The sequence below is a fragment of the Gymnodraco acuticeps genome, unplaced genomic scaffold (assembly GCF_902827175.1).
Source record: "Gymnodraco acuticeps unplaced genomic scaffold, fGymAcu1.1, whole genome shotgun sequence".
In the NCBI taxonomy this organism is placed as follows: domain Eukaryota; kingdom Metazoa; phylum Chordata; class Actinopteri; order Perciformes; family Bathydraconidae; genus Gymnodraco; species Gymnodraco acuticeps.
Window position 1 is genome coordinate 66,084 of NW_022991426.1, and position 20,696 is coordinate 86,779.

At 41.3% G+C, this 20,696-nt stretch overlaps 1 protein-coding gene and 1 pseudogene across 1 annotated transcript; both read right to left on the reverse strand.

The window, feature by feature from the left end:
* Positions 1 to 3,017: 3,017 nt before the first annotated feature.
* On the reverse strand, positions 3,018 to 7,656 carry LOC117532480 (annotated as a pseudogene).
* A 933-nt stretch (positions 7,657 to 8,589) lies between these two features.
* Positions 8,590 to 16,358, reverse strand: plch1 (phospholipase C, eta 1; the record flags this gene model as incomplete). Its single annotated transcript, XM_034195831.1, is given in 11 exon segments — positions 8,590 to 12,368; positions 12,371 to 12,397; positions 13,264 to 13,311; positions 13,314 to 13,656; positions 14,088 to 14,147; positions 14,261 to 14,340; positions 14,701 to 14,847; positions 15,374 to 15,458; positions 15,631 to 15,647; positions 15,650 to 15,750; positions 16,250 to 16,358. Coding segments are annotated over 11 exon segments (3,644 nt in total), but the record flags the coding sequence as incomplete, so codon positions are not given.
* Between the last annotated feature and the right edge of the window lie 4,338 nt (positions 16,359 to 20,696).

A 20,696-nucleotide genomic window follows, 5' to 3' on the forward strand; every position in this document is an offset into this window, starting at 1 on the left:
CCCTAGGGAGGCGCCCAGGTGGCATCCTAACTAGGTGCCCGAACCACCTCAACTGGCTCCTTTCGACGCGAAGGAGGAGCGGCTCAACTCCGAGTCCCTCCCTGATGACCGAACTTCTCACCTTATCCCTAAGGGAGACACCAGCCACCCTGCGGAGAAAAACCCATCTCGGCCGCTTGTATCTGCGATCTCGTTCTTTCGGTCATGACCCATCCTTCATGACCATAGGTGAGGGTAGGAACGAAAATGGCCCGGTAAACAGAGAGCTTTGCCTTCTGGCTCAGCTCCCTTTTCGTCACAACGGTGCGGTAAAGCGACTGCAGTACCGCTCCCGCTGCTCCGATTCTCCGGCCCATCTCACGCTCCATTGTTCCCTCACTCGAGAACAAGACCCCGAGATACTTGAACTCCTTCACTTGGGGTAAGGACTCATTCCCTACTTGAAGTGGACAGTCCATCGGTTTCCTGCTGAGAACCATGGCCTCAGATTTGGAGGTGCTGATCCTCATCCCAGCCGCTTCACACTCGGTTGCGAACCGATCCAGTGAGTGCTGAAGGTCGCAGACCGATGAAGCCATTAGAACCACATCATCTGCAAAAAGCAGTGGTGCAATCCTTAGTCCACCGAACTGCAGACCCCCCTCCCCCACGACTACGCCTCGAAATCCGATCCATGTATATTACAAACAGGATTGGTGACAAAGCGCAGCCCTGGCGGAGGCCAACCCTCACCGGAAATGTGTCCGACTTACTGCCGAGGACCCGGACACAGCTCTCGCTTTGGGAGTACAGAGATTGGATGGCCCTGAGTAGAGACCCCCTCACCCCATACTCCCGCAGCACCTCCCACAGTAACTCCCTGGAAACTCAGTCATACGCCTTCTCTAAGTCTACAAACACATGTAGACCGGATAAGCGTACTCCCAGGCCCCCTCCAGGATCCTTGCGAGAGTAAAAAACTGATCCGTCGTTCCACGACCAGGACGGAATCCGTGTAGCTGGAAATTAAGGGAACCTGCTACATCTATGTAACTTAGTCCAATTATTTTTTGCTAAATGTCACCAATAGGCCATAGCACCAAGAATGGCATGTATCAGTAAAGGACTAAACAGAAAAACAATGGTAGGCCTAAAGGGAAATGGGTTGGGGAAGCAAGGCTGACTTTGCCCTGGTTTGAAACACTACAAGGTGATCTTGTCTCAGATGACTGTTTAAGCTACAGGCGTACAAATGCTCATTTTGATTTTTTTTCTTCATTTTACAAGCACTTACATCCCTCTACACACTGGCAGAGAGGAGGCAAAGAGGGGAAGAAAGAAGCTATGGTCATGCTTGTTGTTTTTCATTTTGCATCAGGGCTCACCTGCTACAAGCATTTGTTATTTACAGTAGATTCATTATTATTCTGTAGCTACATGAACTTAAACTCGTGGGACTGAGTGAACAATGTGTGGGCATTCAAACAACCTGCTAAAGAAATTGCAATTGATGTCAAATCCTCACTGTGATTTACACAGGATCTGCCATATAGATGTTAAAACGTGAAGGAAAATATGAGGAGGGAAGGTAAAAACACTTTAGAGATACTTCATTCAGAATTGATATTATGCAACAGAAAAACACTTAGGGCAGGCCTTTGAAACCACTTTATGTTGTCTGAACAAAGTCCAGGTAACTCTTGTGAGAGATATTCTGGCTGGGGGAAGCCAATGTGATGTCAACGAAATGTCCATAACGAAGAAATGCAGAGATGAGGTATCAGGACATGGAGTTATACTTCCATCTAGTGGTTGGCACTTGGTACATGCAGTGGAACAATTATGTATATTTTGTTATCAACATAACTTTATGTCATTCCTTCTTTAAAGTGATTAGTGTTTCAAAAGTAGTTAGATTAATGGATAGCCGATATTAATATGTGTAATCAACCTTTGATGAAGCATTCTGAAGCCACATTAAGTAAGTAAAAACACTTTAGAGATACTTCATTCAGAATTGATATTATGCAACAGAAAAACACTTAGGGCAGGCATTTGAACCCACTTTATGTTGTCTGAACAAAGTCCAGGTGACTCTTGTGAGAGATATTCTGGCTGGGGGATTAAACATTTAAAGATCATTGTTTCTAAGTAGTTGATTTGATGGTAAATATTACAAAACCTAGTTAAATAGTACATTCAGGGGCTGATTTTGTTTAAACATGTTTAGCAGGAACACATATTTGTATGATTGTCTTGTTGCTTGTTGAATATAAAAAGTTGGTTTCTGCAAAGTGCTTTAATCAACCTGCTCTAAAAGTCCTAATCACTTTCTCCTTTTGTTATTCTTTGTGAATATAGTGGACACATTATTTGTTTAGTTTAAGCACATGGGCTCACAGCTACTCTATATTATTATTTTAAGGGCAAATACTCTTAGTAGCTGTAGAGAATGAGACATATGTGGCACAGCTGTACAAGCCAATGTGATGTCAACGAAATGTCCATAACGAAAAAATGCAGAGATGAGGTATCAGGACATGGAGTTATACTTCCATCTAGTGGTTGGCACTTGGTACATGCAGTGGAACAATTATGTATATTTTGTTATCAACATAACATATGTTATGTAATTCCTTCTTTAAAGTGATTAGTGTTTCAACTGTAGTTAGATTAATGGATAGCCGATATTAATATGTGTAATCAACCTTTGATGAAGCATTCTGAAGCCACATGTTTCTAATTGTTAGTTATATTGATTTAACTATGCAAAGCCAGACCACAAGACATTGGCCCACTGTAAAAGTAATACATTTATTTAATGAAATGTATTACTTTAAATGTGTGTATTTTAATTGTAAATAAATGTATATTAAATATATTTTCATTTGGTGTAATTTTCATCAAAATATTTCGAAAGCAACGAAGAGTTGACAGTTAAGGTATACTTTTTATTCAAAACAGAAAAAGAGAACAACCAACCACAAAAATGCCATAAAAATAACTAACATCTTAGTAAGCTTAAAATGTGTTGACATCTAAGAACAGAAAACATAAACTTATATATTACAATCTGAGCCATAATTATGTGTGGCTGAAAGGCGTTTATTAATTTCATAAAAGCAAATAAACTGTTTTAATTATATTGAAGAATTTACACACTTACACATGAACAATTGCATGACACCAGGCTGTGGAAAGTTGGTAGGACATTTTCTCCACATGTTTAAAAAAGAGTTATAAGTTCACATTGACATCAGACGAACTACCTTGCCATCAGGTGTTTCTTAGTGTTTTTCTCAGGCTTTAAAATAATTATGAAACATTTTGGGGCAAAAATGCAGAGCAGCAAACCATAGCTAGAAGCCAGGATTGCAAAAATCTCAACAGCGACAACATACTTTCCAGGAGAGCTAACATACGCAGGGACAAAAGCTATCCAGACCGCACAGAAAATCAGCATGCTGAAGGTGATCAGTTTGGCTTCATTGAAGTTGTCAGGGAGTTTACGAGTAAAAAAGGCCAAGAGGAGGCAGGTGCAAGCCAGCAGACCAATGTAGCTCAAAACCAGAGAGAAGCCCACCACTGAGGACATGGCACACTCAAGGGTGACCTTTGACCCTTGGAAACCAAGGTCACGCTGAGGCACAGGGGGGCTGAGGGACAGCCAAGTAGCACAGATTATAATCTATATGAAAAAAGCAAAAGAGTGTTATTTTTTTACAACACGTTTAGAAAGCTTATCATTTTATGAATACAAAAATATTCGCACTTGTATGGATGTAAATAGGCAGACGCTTCCTCTCTGTTGGCCTGGACCAAACCACTTCATCAAGGCTCCAGCACCAGGCCGAGCTGAGCGGAAAACAGCAAGAACTACGAGGGTTTTGACCAGCAGGCAGGAGACACAAAGTACAAAGCTGATCCCAAATGCTGCCTGCTGGAACCAACAAGTCCACACTGATGGCCGACCAATGAACACCAGAGAGCACAGGAAGCAGAGCTTCAGTGACAGGAGAAGCAGGAAGCTCAGCTCTGAATTGTTGGCTCGCACCTTGAGGTGAATCAGATTTACAGACAAAGAGGTGATGATTTATACATTAATGTTTTATACACAATAATGTGAAAGAATTTCAAATGAATACAACAATCTTTGTTTGATTATTCTGGGTTCTTACCACTGGTGTCTGACGGTAATAAAGAAAAAGAACAAACACGGCTGTTGTCACCGCTGCACCAGACACAGCTGCTGTAGTCAGAGTAATTCCTAAGGTTTCATTAAAGGAAAGGAAGTCCAGCTGTCGAGGGATGCAGGCAGTTTGTTCTACATTGGACCAAAACTCAGATGGACAATGCTCACAAAGAAGGGAACCTGGGAGAGGAAAAAGGAAAGAGGGAAGGAAAGTAAAACACAAAAAGGGAAATTAAAGTTGTCTTTTGTGGTTATTCCCTCACCAGTTTCATTGCTTATCTCTCCTTCAGCACATGGGATACAGTCAAAGCAGCAGAGAGGTTTTCCTTTCCTGTTTGCCTTTCTGGTGCCTGGTGGACAGCTCTCACTGCACACTGACACAGGCACCTAAACAACAAGCACAATAATGTTTTTCAATGCCGTCTTGTAAATCAACGCTGGCATTCATTTCAATAGCAAATATGTTAGTAGCCATGAGATCACTTGTTGATCTAACTACCTGATTCGATCCTGAGTTCCACTCAATTGCTGACTCATTAAGGTTGATGTCAAACCCGTCAACGCGACCAATCAAACCAGTTTGAGTGACCCCTCAGGGGTGTTCTGCCAGTTAACAAGGTCGTACTTTGCTGGGATGTCAGCACCTTCGAAATAAAACATTTCCCCTTGTGGTGTGGTGACGTTTACTTTGTTCAAACTCTGCAACAGCTGAAAGTATAAAATGCTTAAGACACTGTTGACATTTAAAATGATTAATTAAAACATGTATTGATAATATTCACTTTGTTTTCAAGAGCTATGACAGATAAGAGGACTTGGGTATAATTGTGTTTACCTCAAAGGGTTTGATCTGTTTTGAAGAAGAGCAGCTGGAGTTCCTTCCAGATAAGCTGTCTCTGTTGGGGCAGGACAGAAGGCTGTGGAGGGCGTGGGCTGCAGCATAAACAGCAAGATAAACATTATATGCCACCCTCAGCTGGGAGGTGTCAGTGAAGTGATTCTGCACTTCCTCCAGGGACTCTCTTGCCGCTGCACGGTGGAGGAAGTGAAGCTTTCAAAAGGGACTTGTTAGAAAGAGATAATTAGAAACATTTAACCGATTGTTCAATTTCTTCAGTGGAGACAAATATGAAGACAGAGGCACTGCCTGTGATTGTGTAGCTCCTGGACTGCATCCAAATTCCATTTCCCAGAATTCTCGTAAGAAATCATCATCAGGACGACGAGTTGGGTGCAAACTCCTGAGATAGTTTTCAAATCCGGGTATTTTTGAACTTCGAATCGCCACACCAAGAACACCACTGGCCACTTTAGAGATGGCAAGATCTTTGAGAATTTCATCACTTGTGCTCCAAGCCTCACTGGCGAGAAACTGTCTGTCTGTCACCTACAGTAAAAGCAAACTGAAATAAATTAAAATCCAATGACATTTTTTTTTAAACGAACAATATATTTGTTTAGTGATGAACACAGGGATATATACAAATCCATGCCAGTTGCTCACATGTATCTTTGCTAGTTCCAGAAATACTTTCTTTACATCTGTATACCAGCAAAAGATCAGAATGACCTTCGCAGTCGAAGCTTGGATTTTGAGGGCTGCACGTCTGGCGTCGATAAAATAGTTTCTCTGCCAACAGTCTCTATGAACTCCAAACACACACCCTTCCCCTGAGTCTCTTTCTGAAATGTCTAAAGGTCAAAAACAAGAAAAATGCATACATGTTTTGTAATCTGTATTCTATACTGTATGTAAGAAAAACCGTGGGAGTGTTTTTATCAGGCAAGTACAATATGCAGTATAACAAAAAGATACACACCTGTATCGCCAAATTACCATAATCATTGTTTATAACCACGGCTCCTATCCAAGTCCAGCGGAAGCGAATGGCCAGTTGAGCCATGGCCCTGGCTTGGTATAAATCACTGGGGATTGTTCTGAAGACGTTGGGAAACTTGTATCTGTCACTAAGACAGGGGCAGCTTGCCAAGTAGCTGATCTGAGAGAAACAAGTAGGAACATATTATTTCACACTGCTTTTCACAACAACACAGACTATAACAACTCTTGTTGTTAAATACCAACTATGTGCAATATGTGCAATATGTGCAATATATATATATATATATATATATATATATATATGTGCCGTTTAAACTGTGCAATATATACCTGGCTGCTAAATCCTCAGAACTGTTACAGGGTGTGTATTTTTGTAAAATGTGTAACCTTTTTTATTATAATTATTTTTTTATCTTTAGTACTTTTTGTATGCATGCTTAGGTAACATTAAGCTGTCTTTGGCTCTTTTCTGCTGTAACAATGTACATTTCCCCTCTGTGGGACTAATAAAGGTATTCTGATTCTGATTTAATTTCAATTAAAATGTTTTTAAAATAGCATCTCCCTCTTGATGTGCATACAAAAGTGAATCAGAGGTTCATCGCTCCAGGTTAATCGACTCACAAGTGGCACAGAGAGAGGCCCCAGGATCCGGGAAAGAACTAGGGTTGTTGTTGACGACGCAGCACCAATAAGCAAAGGAACAGACTGACCACCTGATAGCATTTCACAAATAAATACATTAAGACAAAGTTTTTAAAATATTTTTTAAAAACTTAGTAAATGAAATCAAGTCATACCTGCTTTCTCTCCAGGTTGATCATAAGCTGCAGAACTAGAGGCTGTTGAGTTGCAGCTGTGTGCGTCTCCTCCGATCAGTGACAGAGCGGATTGCAGAGCCCAGAGAGAATTGAAACAGCTATCCAGTAAACGGTAGCCAAGCTTTACTCCTGGTAGCAGGGTGCTGTTACGATTGATTCCTCCAAGGCAAACACCATAGCATAGTTATTTTTTAAAGACATTAAATCTAACTGAGAGCATAGGAAAAGAAAGGAATAGTGAATCATATAAACAAAATTAAAAAAAAACTGTGAATGAACATGGTCAGAATGGTAAAAGCTGTTAATGTCCAAAATGTAATATATACCAACATTATGCTTTTCAATCAAAAATATCCAATTATTTTTACAATAATTTAAAAAATGCTTATCTCAGATACATGCACATTTAACATGTTTTATCAATAATTGGATAAAACATGTTCTATTCTATAACTTTTTTTCAAACAAAAAAGTTAAACAAATTATTTGTAAAGTTGTGATGTTGACAGACAATTTAAAAAATGCAGACAATGTGCAGAAAAACAACCACCATACATTCAGTATTACCCAGTGCAAGGTTTGTAATGAGGCAGCTTGGTAAATCCTTGCTCTACAGCTGATGGTGTGTAATATAGATTAAAAAGTCCACCAATAACCATATCTCCATCCTGGAAATTGCTCTTGCTGCTCGTTGCTGCCCACTGGGTGCACTGTACTGCCTGGACGACCTCCAGCCCTATCTGTCGGCCCCCTACACTGATAAGCAGCAGGTAGAGGGCTGAGGATGGCCACCGAGTGAGAAGCCATGGGAACCAAGACATCGATGCAGCTGTTCTGAACATTTAACACATACTGTACAGGTAATTGTTATCTGAATGTGGGAAAATGCATCAATATATTAAGTCTGTGCAAATCCAAGACACATCAAAGCCACTTAATCAACCCTGACTATAGATTGAATACAAATTAAAAAATAAACGATACCTCATGGACAACAGTTCCTGATACAAAAGAAAGATCCCATTAAATCTGCATGTCCAAATGTAACATCATAGCCTCATGCCAGTAACCTGCGAAAAGAGGACATTATAAACAGAAACATGTTTCGTTTGGTAAAAGGCTCCAATAACAAGGTTACTATATTAAATGAATGGTATCTTGACTAACACACAACCACACCCCCATTTAGCTCAAGTAAGGTGTTGATGTGAGTGTTTATAACAGGTGTAAAGCTTTTTGCAGGGAAGTAAAACTGATGACACAATCCACAATTATTCATCTCTAGAGTGATAGTGGAAAATGCAAGTGATTAGCATGCAAGTTGTGGGTGTTGTAGGTGTGTACAGTGTTTTTCCTATAGATAGTACCGTATGATGTATTTTGAATGACCTCAGGTAACTGGGATAATGTACCTAAAGTGAAATGTTTTGAGAGGCTGCTTATCCTTTTTCTTAATGAGCTGAAAAGTGAGCATGAAAGAATAAACCAACTCTAAGGATATTTTTCTTTTAGATTTCTCAGGAATATTACACTGGCAGACCCAGTACAGGGAATTGTTTACCCAGAGCAACAGGTGTGCCATTTGTCAGCCCTATTACACAGTAATTTCATGAGCAATTACATCCCATTATGTGCCAAGGTGGCATATGGGGAAAGAGGCTGTTTGTGACTTCCAACCAATACATGTTGAGCTTGAGATAATTATCAGTTGTATGTTCTGTGTATAGCTTTTTCAGATAAACAGGAAAAAAACATGGAATTTGTTGAAATCAAGTATTTCAATGTTTTATTGCATTGGTAAGAAAAAGCTCACAGTCCTCCGATGAGCAAAATGACAGAGAAAATGATGGCGTAACACTGAAACAATAAAAAAGACTCACCTCAGTTACTGTAGTCACTGTATTTTCATTTCTTCAAGTTCTAATACAATTAAACAACTGTTACCAACAAGAGCTTACTGTTGCAGTCTGTATCAAAGCAATTATAAAATAAAATAACAACTTTCACCTTCAAATGTTTAATAGTTTGCAATCCTTTTTCTTTTTCAGATATTGGAAATCATAGAAAATACCAAGTCCAAGCATGGAAGTTTATGTACTGTATTGCAACTAATACAAACACGCCTATATCCTCTGTTTATCCAACTCTTTTTCTGTGCAAATGTTGGGCGATGCAACATCTATTGTATACATTTGTGCATAGTCATACTTGACATGTTCACAGGTAACATGCACAAACATAAATGTACAGTTAGAGTTTGTTCTCAACTAAAACCCATCTCAGATTAAAAACAATGACAGAAATGTTAACACATAACACAATTAAAGGAATACCACTAAAAAGAGAAGGAAGACTTACATTTTATCTTTGAAAGGAGGAACCCCATCTATTAAAAGTAGCTGTTGGATTATACTACACATTCACATAATACATAGAAAGACATTCCCTCTCTCTTTTTTGCTTCATAGTCAATTTACACATTTTTGACAGTACATCACAGGGACTAAGAGAACAAATATGTGTACAATCAGTCTAGGAAGCCATTTGGAAGGAAATTAAAGTCCCCAAGTACACACACATCAAGCAGAATATAGACAATAGATTGCCAGACTAGGAAGACCATTCACTATTGAATAGTGGACATTTCATACAGGAAATTCATGCTGTCAGATCCAACCCTGGAATACATGTGAGGTCTCACTTACATTGTACAGACCATATCCTTCTCTAGAAAAAGCCCAGGTTAAGATTTATTTGACGGTTTACAGTAATGAAAACCTACTGGTCTGTGAACATTGGAACAAACAACAGTGTGTATTCATTTCTAGATCTTCTTGGCTTTTGGTATTGAACATTATCAAGAATCATTGCTTGATTGTTAAACTTATTTAAGGTTATGGTCAGAGTTACAGTCGAAGCAGAAAGTACACCTCCGGCTCTGACGCAGAGTGGTTGGCATCACCAGGTGGAAGAGAGTCATCTGTATAGTACCGATCTCCATAATGATCCCTGTTTCCATAACGTAATGATGTACAGGCTCCTTCAGGAAGTCCCCTGTCCTCCAACTGACCAAGGTAGCCTGCTATGTAAGAACCAGTGGAGTGTCTGTTAGCTGGTGGATTATGTGAGGCTGGTTTATTCCTCAATACCACTCCACCGATGCTGGAGGTACTATTGATCATCACACCTGCCCTTGGCTTTAGAGCCTCTTGCTGTCTTTCGCGAGCCCGACTATTGATGTGACGCACTCGGCTTTGGCTCCGTGAAGATAGACGCCGGGTAAGGGGGGGAGGTGAATCATCTACATCCCTAGGAACAACAGGAGCTACACTGGTTGCCTGTGGCTGTGACAGTGGGGGTTTTGCTGGCTGACACAACTGAGGAGGTTGGGGTCTATCTCTGTCACAGTCATCCACTTCTAAACTGACCAGTTTACGCAGCTGTTCTGTGAGTGGATCGCAAGACTGTGATTGGAAAGTTACTTCCCCCATGGCGCCCACCCTCTTTTGCTTTCTCATATTTGGAGTGACAAAACTGCGGCTAATGATGTGGTATTTGCTCTGGAAGTTGCATGATATGTCTTCAGAGGTCAGGTCTCCCAGGGACTTGGACTTACATGGGCTAGGAGCTTTGGGGTCTATTGTACCAGACTGGGGCTGAGTTGATACATGGCCTAAATGCAGAGAATGTCTGGAATCAGGCTGTGACTGATTCTTTGTAGTTGCAAGTGAAACCTTATGGCTCGATGAATGAGTTGGTGTGTATGATTGTGGTAGACTTTGGCAGTGTGGCTGGGTGTTTTGAGAAGACACTGATGAGGGCGTAATGCAGTCATAGTCCAGATGGCTGTACACTGGATCGCAGTCTGATGAAGGAAGATATAGGCCTCTGTCTCTACTGATGTTTGTAGACAGGGCAGATTGGCCAGGGAGACATTCAGAAGTATGCCTTACTTGCTCCATCTCCGTCTGTTTATACCCTAGCCAATCTTGATGAGGCCGGTTTGGTATCTGGCTGCAACTATAGCTCATCTGTTGATTGGAGGAACTGCTGAAGTCTCTGCTGATGTTAAAGGCATCAGAATTGTTTTGAGAAACTGGGAAGATGATGTGACGCAGCGGACTAGGATTGGAGGCTCTACAGTTGATGGGTCTGTGAAGCTTGGAGTTGTTCTGGTGATCATAGGAAGGTTGATTCATTGGGGAAGGACACTGTGAAAATGCATGTGAGGGGTACTGCTGTTGAGGATAGCGGTGTGACGAAGGCTGCCTTTGTTGGTAATAGTTTGGAGTGGACTCGTGGTTTTCATAAATAGCCTGTCTTTTGGTTGGACTTATGAGTCCCTCCCGTTGGCTGCCATTTCTTGTCATAATGTCCAATGGATCCTCATCGACATTTGTCTCTACTTCTGCAAAAGCATTCCCAGCTGAATCATGGTGGAACTGGAATTGGTTGTTGTTTACTGAGGAGCCTATGTACCTTTTAGAAGTACCCTGCTCTTTCTCTGGTACTAATGCTAGTGCTGGGGGATCATACACTTCCTCGTATACACTTTCCTCTGCCTCCTCCATTTTTTCACTGCCAGCTCGTTTTCTGTTCATATCCTCCCAGCTCACATTGTGCCCTTTCCTTGAACCCTGGAACACCTTCGCTAGAGAGGCACCCAAGCTGTTTGAGGACGTGCTTTCCCCAGCGTCTGCCTGGACATGGACCGTCTGTTTGTGAAGGTTATACACCGATACAGGCAACAGCACTTCCTCATCCAGAATGGTGTATACATCCTCTAGCTCTGCAGTTTCTGGGCTGGACAGGACAGCCTGGGAAATCTTACGTGGTGAATGGATTTCATGATTTGTTTTTTGAACAACTTTTTGGGGACTTGTTAGGTGTTTCCTGTAAGTAGATGCAGTACTTGTATTCAGAGGAGACCTTACATCTCGTAGATCTTTAGAGGTGGTAGGCCTGACGTTTGATTGGCGGGAAGGGGTATGATCATGAGATGATGTGTGTGAATCATTCTGTTCAACAGTTATTTCAAATTGACCAATCAGAGCAGAAATAGAGCCACATGTGTCTTGCTCATTGTCCAAGGACACAGCATCAATGAGTCTGGAGATGGTGCTGTCATGCAAAGAGATGGGACTCTTCAGATTGCAGTCTCCACTGATAGGGGAAAGAGGGTGCAAAGAGGAGGGGTTTGAGGAAGAGGATGCTGAGATTGAAGGAGCAGATGTGCCTGTTGTGCTATTTGATGATGTTTCTGGTTTATCTGATTTCATCGGGCTGTTCCACGAAGGTGAGACACAACACTTTCTCTCTTGTCTTGTTGAGATGTTATTCGGTTTATTGACTCCACTGTCTTTAGACTGGTAATTGGCATAATCTTCTTCCTTACTCACTTCTCTTCCACCAATAACCAGATAAGAAGCCTCCTCTGATTGGTCACATTCTTTTTTTCTATTGATGTACGTCATAGAAGGGGAAGAGATGTTTGTTTGAAAAGAGAATGACGATTCGAGGAAAGGGTCCAAAGGGAAGACCTTGGCCTGTTGAAGGGGCAACCTCCTGTGAACACAGATAATTGAACAACACGATTAGTATAAATAGGCTGATATCATTTTAAGAAGAACACCAAGCCAACCAACGATTACATGAAGACAATTAACAGTCCAGCCAATACAAGGCAATAGCAATACACAGACAAATGGATCACCAAGTACGACTGTGAAGGGGAAGCTGGAAAATGAGGCTGTGGAGTTTTTTGAAAATAGGAGAAATCCATGTTTGTGGACATCAGATTAGGAAATAGATGGTCTCAAGGGATTGGTTTGGTCAAATGGGATCAAATGACACAGCAATATACTTCTCAGACCACTTTTGGACAAAATACACTGGGAGGACGCAATACTGGTATGTTTTGGACGATGCAACCTTCAGACAATAGGTATTTTAGATTACCTGGAGGATTATCCTAGTCAGTTCTCTACTATAAAGAAAAGCACAACAAATGAAGATGGGACAGAAAAGGCATGTTAAGGTATTGTGGAGAGAAGGCTGTTGTATGTCAGTTCACATGGTTACTGTACATGCATTTTACATAATTGTAGCAGGATAAAAAAGAAAAAAAGAAAAAAAAACATTTTACATTGGTCAATCTGCAATATAAGTAATGCTAAATGCTTCTTCAAGACATGTAAACTACATGCATTCAATCACAAAAAAGAGAAAACATATTTTGTTCAACAGTTTAAAGAAATGACTTCAATACCACAGCATAATTGTTACCAAGGCAAATAAATACATGACATAGTTGTTGTTGTTGTTGTTGTTGTTGTTGGTTTGTGTTAGATAATGAAACACACATTTGACTAAATCCCTATCATAATAGAATTCTTAATTCTTTGACTGAGATGATGAAAGAAAAATACCCCCGATGCCTGAGTCTGAGCCAATATCATGCAGTTCCTTGTCTGGGGGCAGATGGATAACTGCCCTTGCATAAGCCTGTCTAAGGGCATGGAGATAGGTCTGTGGGTGAGGGGGACTCGTGGCTGGCTGAAACGCTTCTCCACAACTCCTTCCTTCCCTGACATGCCCTCTGCTCTTGCTTCTGCTCCCATGCCGTTCTTTTGGTCTGAAATTGAAGCCACTGACTCTGATAGCCCCATCTTTGTCTTCTTTCGTCCCTTTGCTGGGGCACTTGCTGTGCGTCGCAGGAGGTGATCACTGATGGAGCGTTTCCGAAGGCCACCTGAGTTTGTATCCACAGAAGACTTGGACGAGCGGTTAAACAAACCTCGGATACCTCGCAGCTGATGACCCTGAGAGCAAGAGGAACAGACCAGAAAAATAAATGAGAAGCGGAAAATACATAAAGATAAAAGTGTTTATCAACCAAGATGCACTTTGAACATAAACTGAACACAACTTTAATGTTAATGTTCACAGCAAATGTTAACCATTGCATGCTTTTAAATGTATTGCCTATAGATGGCACCCTTACTCCTCAAGTTACAACAACAAACAATATGAAGGAAGCTGTTGAGGATTATGCATGCATCTTTGTTGAAAATGAGACATCCAAAAATGATTTAATTAATACATAAAAATGACCTTATCAGAACTCTGTATGGATCAGATAATCAATGTCACACACAAGTCATTGGAGATACAGCAGGACACAAACTGCAGTTTTGCATCATGCATTGCTGTTTCATGCAGCACCAAACAGAGCCTGAGAGCATCAGGATACCTTGTTAGATCCTAGAAAGTGCATTATGGTAAAGCTGGGGTTCAGGACTAGAGGGCTCCACTAAAAAGACAAAGGATTGAGCTTAAGTGGAAGGATGTGTATTATTTTCCAGTTTAACTCAGTTGAGAAAAAGGTTTAACGGGGGGATGCTGCAATGAACAGACTGTACTTACCTTTCCATAGACATCGTGCACTGACACATGCACAAAGATGGAAGCCTCGGTCAGCCCCTCCAAGTAAACATGTCTGTAACCTGTTGTTAGAGGTGAAGGGAGAAACCATGTGAGTGAGAGGGAGTCAAAGAAAGATGTCAGCTGTTAACAGACTGGTGATTGTAGAAGGAGAGGGCATCAGGAGTTCAGGGATATCTTTGATGGAAGTAAATAACTAAAAATAACTCACCAAGCCACAGGTATTTTACTATACATATCATGGTTCACTAAACGCATGAAAATGTGGCCCATAACCATAGCAATGACCATGGAAAATCATTTGTTTATGTGTTAGGGAATCAAAGCTATAAGAAGTGTAATTCCCAGTAAATACTGTGCACCACTAAAGTTATCCACATACAAAAAGTGAAAACTGAAACACTGAAGATTTCTGCACATACCAGGCATCAGGCTGCTGAATGCAACGGTCCGTTGTCCAATAAAGTCCCGTCCAATTGGGTCATGGTCCCATACAAGGAAACGCACCAAAACCACCTCAGCCATGTGAAGGGTGAAGGACAGAGTCTCCTCCCATACTGGATTAAAACCTGAGGAAAAAACACACATAGCATATTATAATTGGGAGGTGTTTCATCAGTATATAATTACAGCATGTATTATACAAAACAGAAAAAGAGGAAAGATGGAAAGATGAGGTTTGTGTTTTTCATGGATCAATGCTTTGCACACTAATCTCATAATTGAGCTCCCAGGGCTCAATAACCTTTCCAAGAGGAGGCTTCTCCCTTTCCCCTGCCGGGTGCCCTCATCTGTGTTAGGGGTGACACCAGCAGATCCCTTGGTTCTGCTTCCTGTGGCAATGGTTTCATTTCTCTTCTGTAATCTTTTTTAAATTTTTTAAATGATGGCACTAATTATTAGAAATTTGCCAAGATAAGATGATTAGATTTCACCTACTGTTAAGATGTGAACATAACATTGACATTAAGAGGATATGGCATACTTAAACGTTCTTATAATATCATTTAAAGCTGCCTTAAGACTTTTTAAGAGAACATTTTGCTGTGATTGAATTAGTGGTGTTATGTTCATGTTCATCTGTGTGTCTCTTACCGTTGTCATCAACAACTCGTGTTTGTTCCTTGCAGCAATCAATTGGCAGGCCGATGATCTCTACTTCGACGAATGGATCAATAATCTGATGGAGAGAGATGGCAAAAATACATTCAAATATTTTTGTTTTATAATGCTGGAAAGATTTCTGATTAGAGCAAGTTGAACATTTCTCAGTAGTCAAGCATTATAGTGCTTGAGTGCATGTGTGTGAAAAAGATAGATGGAGAGTTATTGTGTGACTGGTGTGTTTATACCTCTCCACGGTCCCCAGCATGGAGTCTGGTGGTTTGGGCAACTGCTGTCCACTAATGATCTTGAGGATGAGTTGCTTCTTGGGGTAGGCTGGGAGCGGGTCATCACTGAATGGTTGAAGGAGCCTGGAGGGAATGAAAGACCGCAGAGCGAGATTGATTTATGTCATCAGTCAATCCTTAAATCCAATCCTCTCTCATTGATCTCTTTGTTCTGGTTATATGCAATACTTATATACAAAATGAAGGGTGAAACAGAGGTAAACATACATTTATGTAAATTTTAGATTATATTTACATGTGAGGCTATAGTCACATTACATAATAGTTTGCACACTTCATGGACAGTAGTAATATAATTGTGTGTGCTTTCAGCAAGCATTGCATCTTAAGAATTGTGCAGCAAGCTGGGGCTTTGTTCCTAGTTGGATCTCTAAAATCAAACAGTATAAAAGTACTAAAATGAAGATAAGATCATTAGGTAAGATCTTCTAATTGTGTACGAATATAAGTCTTGAGTCTTCTTGTGTTTTAATTTTCTTCTGTAAAATATCACATGTTGTAGGTTCATTGATTTGCATGCATTTGTTTTTGTTTGTGTGCATATGATTTATTTGCCGCAGTACCTTTACACATGGGAGGAGGCTTCAGAACGTAGCCAATTCCTCCATTAACCATGAACTTGGCTCTGTTGAGCTGCATCATCCTGCCCTCTGTCTGGTAGTTAAGAGCAACTGAAATACAAAGACACATATTTATTTAGATACAAAATGTCATTAAACCTTAGCCTGCACATGGCATCATCTTTTCAATTGCCAGTGGCGAGCCGTCAGAGCCCTCTAGGGCCTAAGGAGCCCTGAGGCCTGTACTACGAAGCCGGTTCAACCTAACCTGGATATGTTTGAGTTAGACGGTTGACCTAATCCAAAACATACGCGCTCTCGCTAAACGGTCCTACGACGTGGGTTATCAAGTGGATCGCTCAAGCCAGCCGTGCCCTATCTAGTTAGGGGCACGTTCACATGAAAGGGGTGGTATTTGGAGCATTCGACCAATCACAAACATGGAGAATCGCACTGACAGCGCAGCGTCATACTTCCTGAATGAAAAGTCAACTATAATATTAGACATATGAAGAAGTTAAACTTTAAACATCCATGACTTAAACACTTTATCCAGGATAAAAGCCACATAGTTGCACCTGCAAGGTGAATACAACTGGTAAAATAAAAAGTGTTTGAATGCGTACATTAACAGGTTTATGATATCACTGCCCCGTCTAAGACACGATCTGACTTTAATTACATTTGACTCGAGTGTTTCGTCAACTTAATGTGTTGCTTAAAATAATACTTCTGCATACAGTAGGCTATGTGACACTGTGAGTGTTGCACCGTTGCACGGCCAGATACGGCTCAAGAAGCGGACTCAGATAAGGAAATATATGATACATTATGATGTGATATGCCGCGGACTGTACTTAATGTTACTCTGATCCGGTTACTTATGTTGTGGCAGATATTTAAGTAAGCTTTCTTAACGCTAATGTTATAATAGTCAGATTACTCTGAAGATGGGAGGTGATATTATATTAATGTTCACGTTCACACAGTCGGTGATTTTGGCCGGCCGTCTTTCCTGCAACGGCAGTTTCTCCTGTAATATGACTTGATCGCTTTAAACTCTGCACACTGAGCTCTGATTGGTCAGCAGGCAATGCTTTCACTGAGTTGATCTCTTATCCTGGAACCTAACCTGCTCCGGGGCAGGTTAGCCGCACAGCATAAGTTACGATGGAGATCTAGCCCGCTAAAAAGAGAACCAGCGTCGTAGGACCGGAAACCCCGAGTTTTCCCTGAAGTTAGCCGGCTAAGCGAAAATCCTGCTTCGTAGTACAGGCCTCTGGAGGGTTCATAGAGAGAAAAATAAATAAAGCGTGGCCACGTTTTAAATACAACGAGGCCACGCTTTATTAACTTGTTAAAAGCGTTACGTGGCCTACTACGAAGCAGGATTTGCTATTTACACTATTCATTCATGAAGTATGACGCTGCGCTGTCAGCACGCGTCTCCATGTTTGTGATTGGTCAAATGTTGCTAACCCCGTCCCTTTCACGTGAACGCGCTCTCAGCCGACAGAGAAACCCTGGTTGATTTACTGAGTTGATAACCAGCTTCGTAGGACCGCTTAGCGACAGCGCGTTTGTTAGGGTTAGTTAAGCCGGGTAAATCAAACATATCCAGGGTCTGTTGAACCGGCTTCGTCGTACAGGGCACTGGAGGCAGTAACTCAGATATCCCGCCGTTCATTTCTATATTTAAAAAAAGATGGAGGAGAAACTAATTATCGCCGTAGCAAATCACCCGGTTTTGTATGACCAGACCCTCTTCACCTACCGGGATACAAACCGGAAGAACCAGTGGCAGGGAGGTGGCAGAGACAGTGGGTGAAACTGGTAGGTTTTCGCCTGTTTTGGGGATTGCTCGCATAAAATCCCCGGGGTTTTTTGCTTTGTATGTCGGGGGCGGGAGATTCATGTGATTGGTTGTTGGTCGCGTTGCTCGAATAAAATCCCCAAGCTTCAAGACACGCCCAGCTCCAAGCTTTTTTTTGAAGCTGTAGTGTGGACGCTCCGTGTGAAGACAGGAGCTGATTGGTGGTCCAGCTATGGATTCACAGAGGGCCAGCTACAACGAGAGACTCAACTCAACGAGAGAGTAATGTCAAATGACAGTACAATTGACCAATCATATCTTCCCTCTAAATGGGTGGGCTTTATTTTCGCGGACTTTATGACAAGTTCCGCCCGCTGTGAATTGATGCATGTGAGTGGTGCAGTGACGTCCTAAAACCCGGAAGTAAGCTGCACATGGGTTCCCTCGACAAAAAATATATGGGATTTCTCCAGAGGATTTTGGAAAATAGCTCGAAATAAGGTCTGTGGAAAACGAACCTGTTAGATAAATGCACGTTTTGTTCAGCCGGATAATATCCACATGTCTACCCTACTTTTATAATTGTTGAATCATAAATCTAATCGATAGATTTATGATCGATAGTTCTATTTCGTCCCTACTGACCGCCAGAGGAGGTGCTTTAGCACTGGATATGTCCATCGCACGCATGCGCAGCTCGAGTACCAATAACAAAAAAGTCACCTGTGACCCACGTGACACCGGCTATATCTGCCGGGCTGAAGTCCAATAGTCCATTTAGCTTAGGAACCTTCCTAACGGAGTGAAATGACCCGGAAGTACGTCACTGGCAGCCATGATAAGTGCCGTTCCAATTCTCCAAATGAAAGGAAAGAGGTTTCAAACTTCCTTTATAACCTCCTTTAGCTTAGGAACCACTGGACCTCCCTAACCGAAAGGAGAGGAGACAATTCTGCCCCACAATGCATTGCAGCCGCAGCATTTGACGTCACACAACAGTCGGCCGTTCACGGACACAAACGATAATGGGAGAAATTATATCATGAAAGTTACGGTGCTTATTAAGCTTTTTAAAACGTATGTGGTAAGTTGCCAAAGTGCTTTGTTTTGAACGTTCATCAGTATTATAATCAAAAGAGAAATATGAACGTTAGTTTTTACTGAAATGATCAAATAAAGTCAACATTTCACTGAGCTGTGTGGGTGTTGTTCAACTTTTAAAAGATGTTTGAATGGTGATAATACATTTGTATTTATTTTAAGATCTTTTAATAGTTCATACAATCATACGTATTGGGATCATTTGTATTAATGTGGACTGGAGGGAGAGGGTGACGAGCATAAGTTTCACTTTCCTTTTTTATTTAAATTCCAACTTTGGTCATGAAGAATATGTTTCTCTGTTGTCCACGTTCATAAAGCATAAAACAACAGCATCAGAGCACGGTGCAGAGTCTCTAGATGAGTTTACAGTAGTCCCTCGTTCTTATTATACATCCATGTTGTAGTCCGCTGTATAGAAATCTGTGGTTTCCATAGTTCCCCACAGCAGCAGACGCACATTCATGACGTCCGCTGGCGCATCATAAACACGTCGGATAGTGAAAGTGCATTCGGATTCTCTAAGCACCGCAGTCTCTTCTCCTAAATCCTTTTGAATTATCCTATCCACTATCCCTTAACCCTGTGACGTTTCACTCAGAGGTCAAGGAATAGGAGATAGGGTTAGAATTTAGGAGCTGATTTTTGGATTATCGGAACCAAGGGCGCCGGAAGCGGGGGGGCCATTGGCCCCCCCACTTTACGGCCCTGCCCCACATTTTCGCAGCAGCGGATGCCGCGGAACCCTGTACACATCCCGTTTCAATAATTCCCCTCTACTCTAAAGTCGCATCTAAAAAGAACGCCATCTGATCTAGCTGTGTATATTTTGTTATTGTTGATTGTTATATTCAATCTCATTAGCTACAGGCATTTTTGAAGCTTGTAAAGGGAAGAACACAGCTCGCCTCTCACTCGCCACTCTGCTCTTCCAGCGCCGCTACCCCTCCCTCCGCTGACATTATGAATGTAAGGCATAGTAATCATAGATAACACCGCAGGGTCCGTTACAGTTTGTTTTCATCTGATTTCAAATAAACAAAGTCTTGGCTTTCAGAATATTAAACTTGTTTCGGCAAATTCAGATGATAAATACAGCTTTGAAGCTTCGGCATAATTACAAGCGGAGAACGGAGTAATTTGACGTCACAGCAAGCATAACAACAGCCGGTGTTTCTCCTGAGAGTTTTCCCCGGGAAACAAACGCAAAAATACACAAACACACACACGTGGTATACACGCACACACTCGCGAGCTCCCCCCACCAGTAATCCAAACGAAAATATCTTCCCTCCGTACTACTTTGATCATTTGCTCCGCTAATAATCAATCAGATCGATCCAGAGAAGAGGAAACTTTAAGGCCTTTTTCTCAAAATGATGACTCGGTGACAGTCATTATATAATGTGACATATTTGGCTTAATATAGTACAAAAACAATCCTGATATCATTAGAAAGCTAGGAATCTCCTCTTTCCAACAGTGTATACAACTCTAAATGTGTCTTCGGATCAATGCGACTGACTTCGATG